The following is a 15,136-nucleotide window of genomic DNA, read 5'->3' as shown; positions in this document are numbered from 1 at the left end:
TGGTGTTGATCTAAAAAAAAAAAAAAATCTAACCATCCTAAAAAAAATAAATTAAAAAGAAAAAAAAAAAAGGAAAACAAATAACTTCCTCTCCCTTTCCTCTATCTCACCCCAACACCTGGTTCAGAGTCTTTATACTGAGCCAGCTACAATAGGTGTTGATGATCTGCAAAATTCCTTTTGATATCAACAGGATTTGAGTCTTCCAGGATTAGGCTTAGTGCAAGGAATTCATAACTGTGGAAGCATAACTGCAGCTGCAAGCTGTTCTAAGAACAACATGCAGCCTTTCTTTCATGCCCCAGTCACAGACTTGAATTAAAACTGAGTAATTATCCTTTTTTTTCTTTTTTTTTTTTTTTTTCTTTTTCTTTGCCTGAAGCAGCACACAGCCCAGCAACACCTGGGTGTAAAACACATAGGTTAGGTGTCAAACAGGAAATACAAGATAATGAAGTAAAAAGCTGCCATGTAGTAATTCCTGTTGCAGAAATAGCATTTCTTGGCACTTGTGCTCAGGCTGTGTTAACCCTCAACAGTATCACTTGTCCCACAAACTGAAGGCTAAAATAAAATGGTTTCTTTTAAATCTAATCAACAAGCTGGAATTGAAACACCCTTGGAACTCCTATTGATGGAGTCTGGTATTACAACACCACAGTTAAAAGATGGTCCATTGAGCTTAATGTACAGTTGTGCCCCTAACTGATGTAATGTAAGTGAGAACAGGTTTATTTCATAGCTTTGATATGAAGCTTCCAGAAGGTTTCCAATTTATGGGAAGAAAGGATTTGGCATTACTTTTATAGTTCAGTGAAATACACTTTAAAAAGTACAGAAAATAGTGTACTGTACCTCAGCAAAACAACTTTGAAGTTCAACAATGAAATTTAGTGAATCAATTTTTTTTCCTTTTTTTTTTTTTTTTTTCCTAAGTCCTCTAGGAAGTATTATTTTTGCTAACTATGAAGTAGTTTCAGAAAAAAGTCATTAAAATGGTGCCTAACCCAGCACCATGAGGTAGAAATTAATATTAAGTAGGTTTAATATAGAAGACAAAATACGGTATTTCTGAAGAGGATATAGTTTATATCTTTAATCTGCCTACTTACTAGTTAACTCTCATATTTACTCCTTTAGCAATGTTCCACTAAAAAGCTGTAATATCCAAGAATGAAATAAATGAAATAAATTTTAAATTTTTAAAATAAAATAAACACTATCAACATTTAAGCCAGTACACAATACGCATTTATACATTTAGCTACTCATATGTCTAAGTCCTGAGGACAGGAAGCTGAACATGAGCCAGCAGTGTGCCCAGGTGGCCAAGAAAGCCAATGGCATCCTGGCCTGTATCAGGAACAGCGTCGCCAGCAGGTCCAAGGAAGAGATTCTGCCCCTGTACTCAGCCCTGGTGAGGCCACACCTCGAGTCCTGTGTCCAGTTCTGGGCCCCTCAGTTCAGGAAGGATATCAAGGTCCTGGAGCAGGTCCAAAGGAGGGCAACTAGGCTGGTGAAGGGACTCGAGCACAGATCCTGTGAGGAGAGGCTGAGGGAGCTGGGGCTGTTCAGCCTGGAGAAGAGGAGGCTCAGGGGAGACCTCATCACTCTCTACAACTCCCTGAAAGGAGGGTGTAGCCAGGTGGGGATTGGTTTCTTTTCCCAGGCAACTCTCAGCAAGACAAGAGGGCATGGTCTCAAGTTGTGCCGGGGGAGGTTTAGGTTGGACATTAAAAAGAATTTCTTTACGGAGAGGGTGATTAGGCATTGGAATGGGCTGCCCAGGGAAGTAGTGGATTCTCCGTCCCTGGAGATCTTTAAAAAGAGACTGGATGTGGCACTCAGTGCCATGGTCTGGTAACTGCAGATCAAGGGATCAAGGGTTGGACTTGATGATCTCTGAGGTCCCTTCCAACCCAGCCGATTCTATGATTTATGATTCTCTGGAGGGCAAAGAGTCCCATTTGAGCTGGGCTAACCAGCCCTCTGGAAGTGATTCTCTCATACTGTCATCTGTGTAGAAGAGCAACCAAGCTGAACTGGGTGGCACAAACCACTGCAGTGATGCAAGTTCAGACACATCTCTTGGGCATTCTTCATGGTGGGAGCAGATACAAACATTTCTCCCTGTTGTTTGATTGCCAGGGAGATGAAGACAATGGGATAACTACAGCCAGCAGAATCAGATTCCACTGATTCTGCTAACCTTAATGGGAACTTAAACACTGCTGACACACAAAACTAGGTGTCAGAAGCTGACTTTCCAACCCTACCCCCTACAGTATTCCAGTAAGGACAGGAAACAGATACGAACCAGACTGGTTACATAGCCTCAAAAATGTCAAGGCAGATAAAACACTGAAGAGATGACATGACTCTATTTCTATAATCTGGTTATTCAGGATGTAGCAACTGATACCTGGAATCCAACAGAAATGCTTGTGGCTGCTCATATTTATGTTTAAGGACATATATCCTCCTAAATTCACCTAATGAAAATCCACAAGTGACAAGGTTCTTTAAAAAAGATGTTTAGTTCAGAAGGTAAAATTTTATAATCCTAAATCAAGAACAGATATAAAGTATAAGAGAATGTATAAAAATAGAATATTTATAGGAGAACCTAGAATTTATGTGAGCCTACATCTGACTTCCAGTGTCCTAGGCTCTAATACTGTTAATCAATCTCATGCAAAACAGCTCAGTGTTGTTATTTTAAGGTACTTGTTAGATATCATAACATCAGATGATTCCTCCTACAGAGAAAAGTATACATAAAATAAGAGAATTGACAACACAAAAAAAATCATAAATATTAGAAAGGGTACTAACGCATATTCAAGTAGGTATACATTTTCATAACACTATTCTGAAAATACAACTATTATACTAACAATTTCAGAGCAGGTAAGGCTAAATCTAGTTAACTTCACTAAGACAAAATGTAGTTAAACTATGATAACTAAGTATAATTGAATGCTGGCTTTCCAGAATTCCCAAACAACATATATTTTCCCCAAAAATGAAATCCTGAATATGAATTTAGAATCTCCTTACATAATTCCATCATTGCTGTAAAGCAGGACAACGGTCCTCCTCCAGAAAGATACTAATATTTTCAGTGATAACAGGTGAGGAACCCACTGGCATTGTTACAAAACAGACTGCAATAATACTGCTGTACTACTAAGCACTCTAATAAAAAAAAAGTTATTCTTTCATTTCGGCTGTAGAATAAATGGCAACTTCTGTGGTGACGAGCAGTAAACTGAAATCAGGCACCCAAGAGAAAACACACAAACATGAAATGATATCCAATGAAAATACAGGATTCAAATGAAAAATGTGGCAAAAAGGATAAAAGCTCATATGGAACTTTGTACTGACAGAAGAGATTCAATTTCTTGTCAGCATCTGAAAGGTAGTCTAAACTGTCAGAAAATGAAGCAGGGCACTCATTTGGTGATGATATAGACAAAGTTATTGTCAAATAAGCTATCAGTTTAGGTAGTAGGAGTATAGAACTGCTGCATAATGCATAGCACAGAATAGTTAGTATTGTAAACTATGTGAATTCACAGGCAGAAAACCTGTGCTATGGCAGCTGTATACTCATACAAAGGAAAATTTTGAAGCATCTAGCAGAAAACTGTTGTTTTTGTCAGTACAGTTTAAAAATCTTTCATAAAACAAGTAGCACTTTTCTCTGAAAAGCATTTGTGATTTTATTTTATTCTTTATATGTATTCTTTGTAGGTCACTGAATTCTCATGTATTCAGGAAGTTAGCTGCCCTAAGCAGAAATTAATACTGTTCCTCAGTTATGTGCTATGTAATTTATCCTTCTTATATTAACAAGTCAATTATCACAGTACAAGCTTTTTTCTTTATTACTAAAAAAAAAATTATATGTGCTTCAGTCATGTGTTTGGAATAGTCTGGTATCTGATATAATTGCAAAAGACATAGATATCCCTTCAAACTCATCAGAATAAAATATTAAAAAACTACCACTGTGTTTCTGCAAACAGTTTTTATTGATTATTCACTTTTCAAATAAATCAACTACGAACAATTTAATGTAAATGGAAAAAAAATTACATAGCAGATTACACACCATATCAATAAACACTGATGATCACAGGAAGATCAAATGTGAGAAGTCTTCAGTTTTGGTAACCACCCAGTCTCACTCCTATCACTTCCAGCTCATGGACTACAGTGAAACATGCAATATACTGAGAAAGATTGAGAAAACCCATGCACTCACTTTGGATGTGGGAGATCCTATTTTAGAAAAGCCCACACAAACAGGGATAAGATATACTAGAGTAATTATAATGTCAGGAGAAATTACAGGAATTGGAACCTACTCAGGAACGTAGGTTTACAGTTTACCCATTCTGCCTCACTTTTATTTGTGATTTTCCATACTCTTCTCCAATAATCTTACTTAATACAACATAACCTCACATTTAATGCTGTAGAATCTTTCTGCATCTTATCTCTCTTTGAAAAAACTGTGTTTCAAGCTGGTAGGGTTTGAACGCTGATCTGCAAGTGGAAACTTAGGACCATTCATCTGCTGTGCTCAATAAACTTTTAAAGAGGAAAAACATAATCAAGTGGGCATGTACTATATTATTTAGCAAACTTGAGAAATGAGATTTTTCTTTTACCTTGATTGTGAGAACATATACTAATGAGAAATTAAAGGAAGACACTTCTTTTTTCTTGTTTGCAGTCTCTTGCCTAATATACGACACCAAAATTGGCATTGTTATTTGCATGGAACTAAATCAAAATCTCAAAAGATTTCACCCGTTTTACTCATTTTTGTAGGGCTCTAGATTAAATACTTTTTGAATCAATGATGTCTTTCTCTTTATGCTTTCTATGTCAGCATATTAGCTATAATGTAGTTGAGTGGTATGACATTAAACTATGTTAAAATTGTCTTTGGCCCTTTAAGCTACTGGATTATTGCATCTATCACATCTATCTGTGGTTCATAAAATGTGCTTCAGACACATTAATACACACCACACACTACTATGTTGTCAGAGATATCAGAAGCTACCTTTTTCTATTGTAAAGTACTTCTTTCCCCTCCATTCAATGCATTCAGTTAAAAATAGATGTACAATCCATTGTAGAAACCCCTATTCTTTTACCAAAATATATGGCTTTACCACCAGACTAGGAACCCAGTGTGAATAGATCTGATCAGAAGGACTACAGTCTGCAGGAGATCTCAGTTCAGAACTGTGCTAACAGTTCCCACTCTGTATAAACAACACCATTGATCTGATAATACTCTACGAAGTTAAATAGCAATTAAAAAAATAATTACTTCAAGCAAGTAACTACTTGTGTTTGCATGGTAACCATTTATAACTAAAATAAAGATTTCTTCAGAGTAATGGATTAAGAGGAAAAAACTCCTGGAGTCCAAAGGTTACAGATTTCGAATTCTTTATGTGATGAAAGAAAACCCAATTTTTAAGAGCACTCTGTGGTGCTCTCAAAATACTGGTATTGCTTTAATTGCTTATTTGTAGATTTGACCTTTTAATCTCCCCATCAGCATCCACTAAGAAGAGTAATTAATATATATATATATTTATTTTTATTCTCTGCATTACTTTCTTCTCAATTCATCTTTTTTTTTTTCCTTACTATTAAATTCTCACTCACTTTAGCACATCACACAGGAACACCTGGGAGATGCTCATGAAATTTTCTTAAGAAATATCCAGGAAGTTTTCAGTTTTTTACTTGCTTATATTAAAACTTTTTCATGTATATAATTAAGTAAAAATTAATGACAGATTATATTACCTTTTTTATGTGACCAGATCAGAGATCATGAAAGTCACAGAACAATCAAAGCAGGAAGGCACCTCTGGACAGAATCTTATCCAACCCCCTCGCTTGGAACAAGCCATGTCCAGCCAGAGTGTGAAGATTTGCAGTAATGGAGGTGACACAACCTCTCTGGACAGCCTGTTTCATGATTTGAGCAACCCCAAAGTATTTTGCAAAATCCATATGGTAAATTTTCAGTCGGAGATAACATCTTGCCCTGTCTTACATTAGGCTGGAATAGCACTTGTGCCACAATTTAGACTTTGGATTTTCTCTTCTATTAATTAGACAATGTAGTAAGATGGCTCCGAAATTTGTTATCCTATTTCAGATATTACAGAACAGATTTTATTTCAGAATCCATAACAGATTAGTGCAAAAGGCTAATCTGAGGGATTAAATTAAAAAAAAAAACAAAACAACAAGAAGGTGAGAAAATATTATATTTGATTTTTAAGGCTTTATGAGAAAATTTCAAGCAGAAGTGAGAAAGTAGTTAAGAACAGAGACAGGAAGTACTAAAAAAATTAATTGCAGTTTTTGGTAGAGTCAACTGAACTGATCAAAGATGTTACAGATTCTCTTTTCCCTGTTAGTCAGGTTCATTATCTAATACATACATCATGTCAAAAAATTAACTGTGCTAGGCAACTATATGTGAATTCTCTTAGAAATAAAGTTGGAAAGAATTATGTGGTCTCAAAGAACCTACACTGCTAAATAAGCAAGAAGGTTCAGGGACATGTACCTACTTCGACTGCTTACTATTGAGAAAACAGATGATTAGACACCCTAAAATAGGTGAGGACCTCTGAAGACAGGAACAGAAGAGACAGGAATGCCTTGCCAACTGGTCATGTTCCTTGTTATGGATGAAAAAGCACTGTGAGAAAATATGGGTACTGCCCATACTATACATTCTTAGGCACAACTTCAAGAATTACATATTTTTCAGATTTTTAGCAGCAAAACTTTTTCATCTAATGGAAAACTACTTAAGTTATAAGCTAAGTGACCATGAAGGTGGTAATAAAAATAAATTTGCTATGTATTTCATGCCGAAGTTATTCTTTTTCTTCATTTATTATATGCTGTCATACTTTAGTCAGTCTACACTACCAATAATTCATCAGTCATCATAGATTATTTCAGATACTTTTGGTTACTTGTGTATATAGCATAAAATATTCTCAAGTTATTATTCAAATTTGTCAAATTTCAGTACAAAAACCCTATAATTAAGCTCAACTACAGCTTAGTATTAAATGATTGCATTCATAAAATAACAGGATAAGTCTGCACTAGCTTCAAAATCATTTCTAATACTACATAAACTGTAGAAAATGTCACATACAATTATTGCTAAAATGACAAACCAGAGGAGTAATTAGCACAGCTGAGAGTTCATATCACTAGAAGTATTAAAGTAGAAAGTAAAATTAATTTTCTTCTCCCTCATATGTTTACTTATCAAATGAGGCCTCATGGGGACACATGATGTTTTTCAACCAGACAATAAAAAGCAGCACATAATTACTCAGCTCCTTGGAGTAACTGGCTTGTATCCCTGTGATATAAACACTCTGAAAATATGAAACTGTCTCTTGAGTCAACATTTATTCTACTCTTTTAAAAATATATCAAATCTATTCTCAGTTAAAAATTTTTTAGCCCAAACTTAACTAGCTTCTGTTTTGTATCATGCCTGGTGGGTGCCTAAAGATAAGAATCCTAATCAAGTGGTCTCCTGGTACGCTGTCAAGACAAAGTTAATAACTTTAGCAAGGTAACAAAGACTGAAGGATCCCAACAATTTAAAGAGAAGTTCTCAGGATGGCAAATCTATGCCAGTGTGTGCCAGAGATTTATGAAAAGACAGAACCCTTTTTGCTGTATAAAAACTCAAAGAGAAAAGGAGAAGATGCTGGCTCTCTCTTCTCCCTCTCCTCCCCCCTCTCTTCTCATGCTATTTTGGTTTCAGGTTCAGGTTGGCACCAGCAGAAAAAGAAAAAAAGAGGAGAACATCAGCCAAGCAGGAACAGGGGGGCCTACGCCACTGCCCCCCCCCCCCCCCCCAAGCCAGAGACCAGGGCCGGTGGACAGTGATAAAACTTAATTGCTCTCTTGCTTTTGCTTTTCTTTTCTTAACAACTCTCTCCATAGAGTGACTAATTTATGTAAAATTTCTCCTCTTGCAAACTTGTTTTTAATTTTAAAAGTGGTGGTGTTGTCTCCTTTCCCTGAAATAAACATTTGAAATTTACTTAAATCATAAAACCTGTTATTTTTGTAAATTCGTGTGATGTCTATGAGAAGTGGCTGATTTTTCCTCCTTATCAAATATAAAATATAATAATAATAATAATAATAATAATAATAATAATAATAATAATAATAATATCAAATATAAAATAATAGCTCGGATCATAACATCTGGAAAGTTCTCCAGGAAGCATTTAAATTGTGTGAATCACCTCAACTATTACATTGATGTCAGTTCAGACAAATTATATCAGCAAATATATATTTGTACAAATATATATTTGCTTATAATACAATTTTGATATAATATAATCAGGTAATAAAAATGTGCAGTTATGTAAGTCTCACCCTTCTCCTTGTGCTGAACGAACTGTTAAGTACTAGGGGAAAACTAGTCTTTATTAGTGATATTTGAGCTAAAGGTTTTTGAATATGAAAAGTAAAAGAAACACTTAAAAATGTGAGACTTTCCCATACAAGCAGCTTCTGCTTACTAAAAAATACTTCCTGGACAGCAAGACATTATATTCCTAGCTGTATTAAAAAAAAAAAAAAAAAAAAGCTTGAGAGTGTAAAGCAGAAAACCGCTGGATCACTAAAGATGAGATAAAGATTTTTAGTGACAAGGAGATAAAGCTACAACTGAACTCAGAACTCCAGTTTTTTTTCATTTGTGTAGGGAATTTTTATCACAAAAACTGTTTAATATCTGTGTTCTAAAAATAGATTAAAAAAGAATTGTAACATTTTAGGACTCAGTGGCTGTTTTCACACTATTCAAGTTCATGGCTACAGATACCCTAGTATTCAGATTTTGTTTCCAGTTGACTTACTGGCATTGTTAATTCACTTTATATGAAACTCATATACATCACTTCAGAGAAATCTATCAAGTACTAGTGGAGAAACTAGTGTAAGTTTTCATTTTTGTTTGCTCGTATGTCCCTCCAGTAATGGTGAATTTCTACAAAAGCAATGTTTTGCAGAACCCAACCCTTGGCCTTTTTCAACCTCAGACAACTGGCCTTGGTCTGTCTATTTAATCTGTCCATATCCCTCTGCAGAGCCTTCCTACCCTCAAGATGATCAACACTCCCACCCAACTTGGTGTCCTACACAAACTTATTGAGGGTGTAATTGATCTCCATGTCCAGATCATCGATAAAGCTATTAGGAAGAACTGGCCTCAGCACTGAACCCTGTGGAACACCACTTGTGACTGACCACCAACTGGATTTAACTCCATTCAACACAACTCTTTGGTCTCAGACATGCAGCCAGTTTTTTACCCAGTGAAACATTGGCCCACCTAAGGCATGAGCAGACAGTTTCTCCAAGAGAATGCTGTGGGAAGCTGTGTAACAAAGGCTTTCGTAAACTCTAGGTAGACACCATCCAAAGCTTTTCATCGCCCACTAAGCAGGTCACCTTGTCATAGAAGATCAGGCAAGTCAAGCATGATCTGCCATTCATAAAACCCATAGTGACTGGGCTTGATTGCCTTATTGTCCTTTATGTGCCTTGTGATGGCACTCGAGATGACCTGTTCCATACCCTTCCTTGGTATCAGGGTCAGACTGACAAGCCTGTAGTTAGTTCCCTAGATCACCTTCCAGTCCATCCTGTAGCTGGGCATCTCATTTGCTAACCTCCAGTCAACTGGAGCCGATGCTAACCTCCCTGGTTAGCCAGGGCTGCTGAGAGATGGTGGGAAGGGCCTTGATGGGCACTTCTGCCAGCTCCCTCCAAGCACTGGGTGGGTACCTGAGCACACAAATGCACCACTTGGTTCAGATAATTGACTGTTAATGTTCCTGAAGCTAAAACATTTGTCATCACTGAAACCCCTATTCTAATAAGAGGACTGACTAAACATTACAATCTAATTACTAAGAACATGGACCAGTAAAAAGATACATAATTTTAAATTAATTGTAGTTAATAGCCATGTCTCCAATCCATGATAATTTAATGAAATGGAAAAAGACATAAACCTTGAATGGCAACTTTACTGTAGTTCTTAAAAAATTACAGTAAAAAAGTATGGTCTCTCACAATTACGATTTCTAAAAAAAAGCAAGCCTTATTCTGTTTACTTAAACAGAAATTTCCTTATTACAATAGAAATTAGGAAATTTGCTTCTACTTGAGGACACCCAAAAAGTTCTACCAGCATTTAGAAAGATATTAGTCAGAGTTCCTTTTCAGAAGAGCATTTGAAAATCGATTTGTGCTTGCTGTATTATGAGATTTCTTTTGGAAGCTTAAAAATGATATAAATAGGAGGACACAAACAGTGATAGCCCCAGGAAGAGAACCAAGTGTTTCTACATAGAGACAGATCAGCAAGCTGATCCAAAGTGAAAAAAGGCCACAACAAAATGCACTAAAAAATATTTCTTTCTGCAATCATCAGCTTTAAATAAAGTCTAAAATTCTTGTGCTGTTGTTGGACAAGTATGAACCTTTTGAGAGTAAAAAAACCCCATAACAACCACTTTTTGCCTCTAATGTTTCTTCTTCAGACATAAGAAAAATTTTCTTGTACAGCAAATATTAGTGAACAGAACAGTGTTTGCTTTTTGGAAATCAAACAGACTGTACAGCAGTCCATACAACAGTTTTTATTCCTCCTTCTTTAGAAGATCTGACATTTAAATCCCAAAAACCTGAAAAGAAGAACTGAAAATTTAATCTTACACCTCAACTCTAGTGCAGAAAAATCTGTAGAAGAAAGCTTACAGTTCAAAGCAATTGTTCACATGATGGATATTTTTATATATTTCACTAATTATTTATGGAGGAAAGGACTAGTACAAATGTATTTTTCCTGTCATCTATAGCTATAGTTCTGCATGGTTCTCATGTGGAAGTAAAAAAAAAAAAAAGCAAAACCAAAACCAACAAAACCAAACCTAGATATCAGTTGAAAAGATAATTGGCTCTAAAATTCTTAATTACAGTTAAAAACTAAGCATTTCACCTAAATTTTAGGTACTTCTATTTTGCCAGATTATCCATTTCAATGATGATATAAAAAATAGCTTCTGTAAATTCTTGATAATTCAATTTTTTTAGGACCATTACAATCAAAAATCTAAACTAGAAAATATAAAAATATAGTTTATATTGAAAATTAACCACTAAGTATAGAACTATCTTCCATCCAAATCTACTGTTCAGGTTCATGCAACTGACACCTCAGAAACACAAGAACTTAATGCTTATCACTATGAAACCTAATTAGCATAAAGACAGTTCACTGTTAAAAATGTGGTTAAAATCTGAAACTGTAGATTTCAGAGCATAATGTAACAGACTTTATCAGCAGTTCAGTCAAATAGTTAAAACCATGTATTAGGACAGTAGTCCCAAAAGAAAGTAGCAGTATTTCTATCCAATGTACAAATCACCCCAGCCCGATACTGACTCAGTCTCTCCTATGTCTATAAATCATTTCCTCTGATCTGCTTGTAAGTTACTCCAATTTCAACACCTACACATCCCTTCCACATTGTAAGTAATAGAGTGAACTTTGCTATCGAACTGTGTTGTTGTGTTTTCATAAATCTATATTAAAATCACCTCTTCCTAATATCTCTGAAAACCGCCCAGCTGTCAACTATGATGTTTATAAACCTTACCTCTTTTTAGTATTGCAACAGAACATGTGGCAATGATCAGGAAAATAACAAATTAATATTTTTCATTTATTTGAAATTGATACAGGAAAACTAATTCAGTTAAGCTAAAGAGAATAAACTTGATGAAAATTATATAACTTCAATAAATACCAGAAATGCTTAATAAAGTCTCATGTCTGTCAAGCACTCAATCCAAGCTTGGTAGAGTAATTCATTTTTATGAGATCAAAAGAAAAAGTCTAAATACCCATTCAGCACCCTGTACATTTCAGAGCTGTATTTCACAACGCCTTTTTTCAAATGTATTACATGCTAAAAAATGTCAGAATCATGATTTGACTCACATAAGAACCCTACAACAATTTCCAAAGCAGTACTTAAAGGCTAGTAGTAGAACTGATTCTGTTTTTTCAAAACAGTTTCAGTTTTCTTGAGTAGCACCACACTGGGAAAAAGACTGGATACCTGACATGTCTCTAAATTGTAGCACTTAACTTACCTGCCACTGTTTCATGAGCTCTCGAACTGTTTTGGCATCCTCTAGTAGCTTTTCTTTGTGTGTAGCATCTTGCAGGACATTAGCAGTTGTTTCAGCTTCTGTAAGCCAAGCAAGGAACTTTTCAAGATCCAGGTAGAATTGCTGCAACATTCTTAGGGCTGATTCCAGTGCAGCTTCCCTCTCACAAACCCTGCACAAGTACAAATAGTCAAATGCAGCACTTTTAGTAAGAAAGCAAATATTAGACATTAAATCAAAATGCAACAAAGACACATTATATATTTTCATGTACCAGTCCAGATAAGTTTGCAGATAAATTAGCTGTAGAACTTGCACTGCATGTTTGGCAGATAGGGTTCCTTTTATATATTTTCTCCTGAAAAGTAGTAACTGGAAATAAACTGGAAAATAATTGAGCATAAGTAGCTGTACATATTTGTTTAATATCAGCATGATAACCAAGTAATTTTTATGGTACGATATGCTTTAATACATTATTCTAATTCAATTTCAGTGTTCAATGTAGAAGCTAGTATCAGTGCTTTTCCAGAATAATTTTTTTTCCATGTGCAGTTCCTTCAAACTATTGAAGGCACATTTTTATCTACAATCTACCTGAATTCCTAAAAAAACACATAGGAATACACTACATTCACCAACTTGTGTAAATACCTGGTGCATTTTCATTCTACAAAATAAGAACAGGATGAAGGACAGTGAACACAGTAAGAACAGTGGACTGACTAATTCTAGTTGTTGTATGAGCTTCATCACCTGACAAAAGTTATGAAAGTCTCTTAAGAATGCATCAGCTAAATGCTAGAAGTTGAAGAAAAATGGAGGCACATCAGAGAAAGTATGTGTGTGAACATTTATATTCACCAGTTTATAAGATTTATAAAAAAACATACAAAAAAAATCAGCCTCTGCTACAAGACATTGCTACGATTCTGAGAACTTCTAAAGCTAATAATATTAAAACATAAATGTTTACAAATGTTTGGGAAAAACAGCAGAAGAAAACAAGTTATCCGAAATCTGTTTGATCTATAAGTTCATAAATAAAGTACTGTGTCGCTAATTAAAATTTGGAGTTGATACCATGATGCACAAACAAAATAAACATATGCAACAAAACCAAAATCTGTACAGCTTAATATCTTCTTACAGAACCTAGCAAGAAGAGAAAATGCTGAGGTATGAGAATGATGCTGATGTCATTAAATGTATTGCAAGAGTTCTTTCATCACTCCCCAGTCCCATACAACACAAGGAACACAGTGTTTGGAGAGGCTCCATGAGCCTGAATAAGAGATTTTTCTTCAAATGTAGTATTGGCTGCATAAGTTTGATTGAATTACTCACATTCTATGAATATCTCTTTATCTATTCGAAATTGTAATTCCTCATATGAGAAGATAAGTTACAAGAGTAAGTATTTAAATTATACTTGGAGATGCTCAGACAACAGAAAACACAGTAGTATGTGTAGGTGCAGAGTAGTATTGCTAATGTACACAGAATACACTCCACATAAGGAAAGTGAAGAGTGAGCACACTAAATATTCCTAATGGATGCACAAATTCCTGTTCCACAGGTATTTAAGGGCAGTAACAGTAGAGAAATTCTGCATCATTCAGAGTTCACTAGGTCAGTAAATCATACTTCTATCAGCACTCTGAAGTCATCTAATGGTATCACACTGACCTGTAAAATAAAATAGCCTAGACTACTGTCTGACAAAGTGTCAGTAAATTATTTTACCCCTATAATTCATGTGGTTCTCTCTACATAACTGTATTTTCTCCTTTCTGGCATTATGACTCCATACAATTGGAACAACAGTTACCTGAATTTCCCTTTTCTGGAGCCAGTTGACAAAGAAAATGTGAAGTACATACATCTTCCTGCTAATGCTAGAAATAGCTTACACTTTTTCACAAGAATCACATCCCTTCTGCCAGTGTGGCAAAGGAATAACTGCAAAGCTTTACTGGAAAATTACATTTTGAAAACTAAATAAATTTAAGGTCTAACTGGTAACTCTTCTGCTGCTGCTTTAACTTGGACTGAAAAAAACTATCAGAAAGGCATTAACCTTGGGTAGAGTCAGAAGACAAGGAAACTTCATAGACATGAAATAAGTAATAGTCTTAAAATTACTATTATTAATACATTTGTGAAATGAAAATTCAAAATAAATTATACGTGGGGGAGAATGATGCTTAGTAAAACTTTATTCTAGAATCTAGGTACTATAATCTACAGTGTCAGTTAAAGTTATCAGTACAAGCCTATAAATCATTAATCTGCACAGAAATCCAGAATGGCTGATAAACTATGTGGGAAACAATGCTAAGTCAGAATTTTAAGTACTGCTTTCAACACCTCAGAGGGTGTTATTCTAATAACACTTTGGATTGACTGGTCATTTCAGCTCAATCATCCTGACAGAGGTTAGTAGCTTCTTCCTCCCATAGAACATTGATATGCAAAATTAGATTGGAATTCTTTGAGTGATCTTTATATGTCATAGAATCACAGAATGGTTCTGGTTGGAAGGGACCACAAAGATCATCTACTTTCAACTCCCCTGCCACAGACAGGGACAGCTCCCACTTGACCAGGTTGCTCAAAGTCCCATTCAGCCTGGCCTTGAACATTTTTAGGGAGATGGCAGCTACAACTTCTCTGGGCAACCTGTTGCAGTGTCTCACCATCCTCACACTAAAAAATTTCTTCTTAATGTCAATATAAATACACACTTTTCCAGTTTAAAATCATTACCCCTTGTAATGCCCTTGTAAAAATGCTCTTACATGCCCTTGTAAAAATCACTCCCCAGCTTTCCTGTAGGCC

At 35.4% G+C, this 15,136-nt stretch overlaps 1 protein-coding gene across 4 annotated transcripts in view; it reads right to left on the bottom strand.

The window, feature by feature from the left end:
• DMD (dystrophin) overlaps positions 1-15,136 on the bottom strand; it is a 950,620-nt gene that overhangs the window by 218,800 nt on the left and 716,684 nt on the right. For all 4 annotated transcript variants that reach the window (XM_030448312.1, XM_030448319.1, XM_030448327.1 and 1 more), the window contains exon 55: positions 12,277-12,466. In XM_030448312.1, coding sequence (XP_030304172.1) covers positions 12,277-12,466 — 190 coding nt within the window. The remainder of the gene's footprint in view (positions 1-12,276; positions 12,467-15,136) is intronic.

This window comes from Calypte anna, chromosome 1, assembly GCF_003957555.1.
Source record: "Calypte anna isolate BGI_N300 chromosome 1, bCalAnn1_v1.p, whole genome shotgun sequence".
Classification (NCBI taxonomy): domain Eukaryota; kingdom Metazoa; phylum Chordata; class Aves; order Apodiformes; family Trochilidae; genus Calypte; species Calypte anna.
This window is presented reverse-complemented; position numbering and strand designations above follow the sequence as displayed.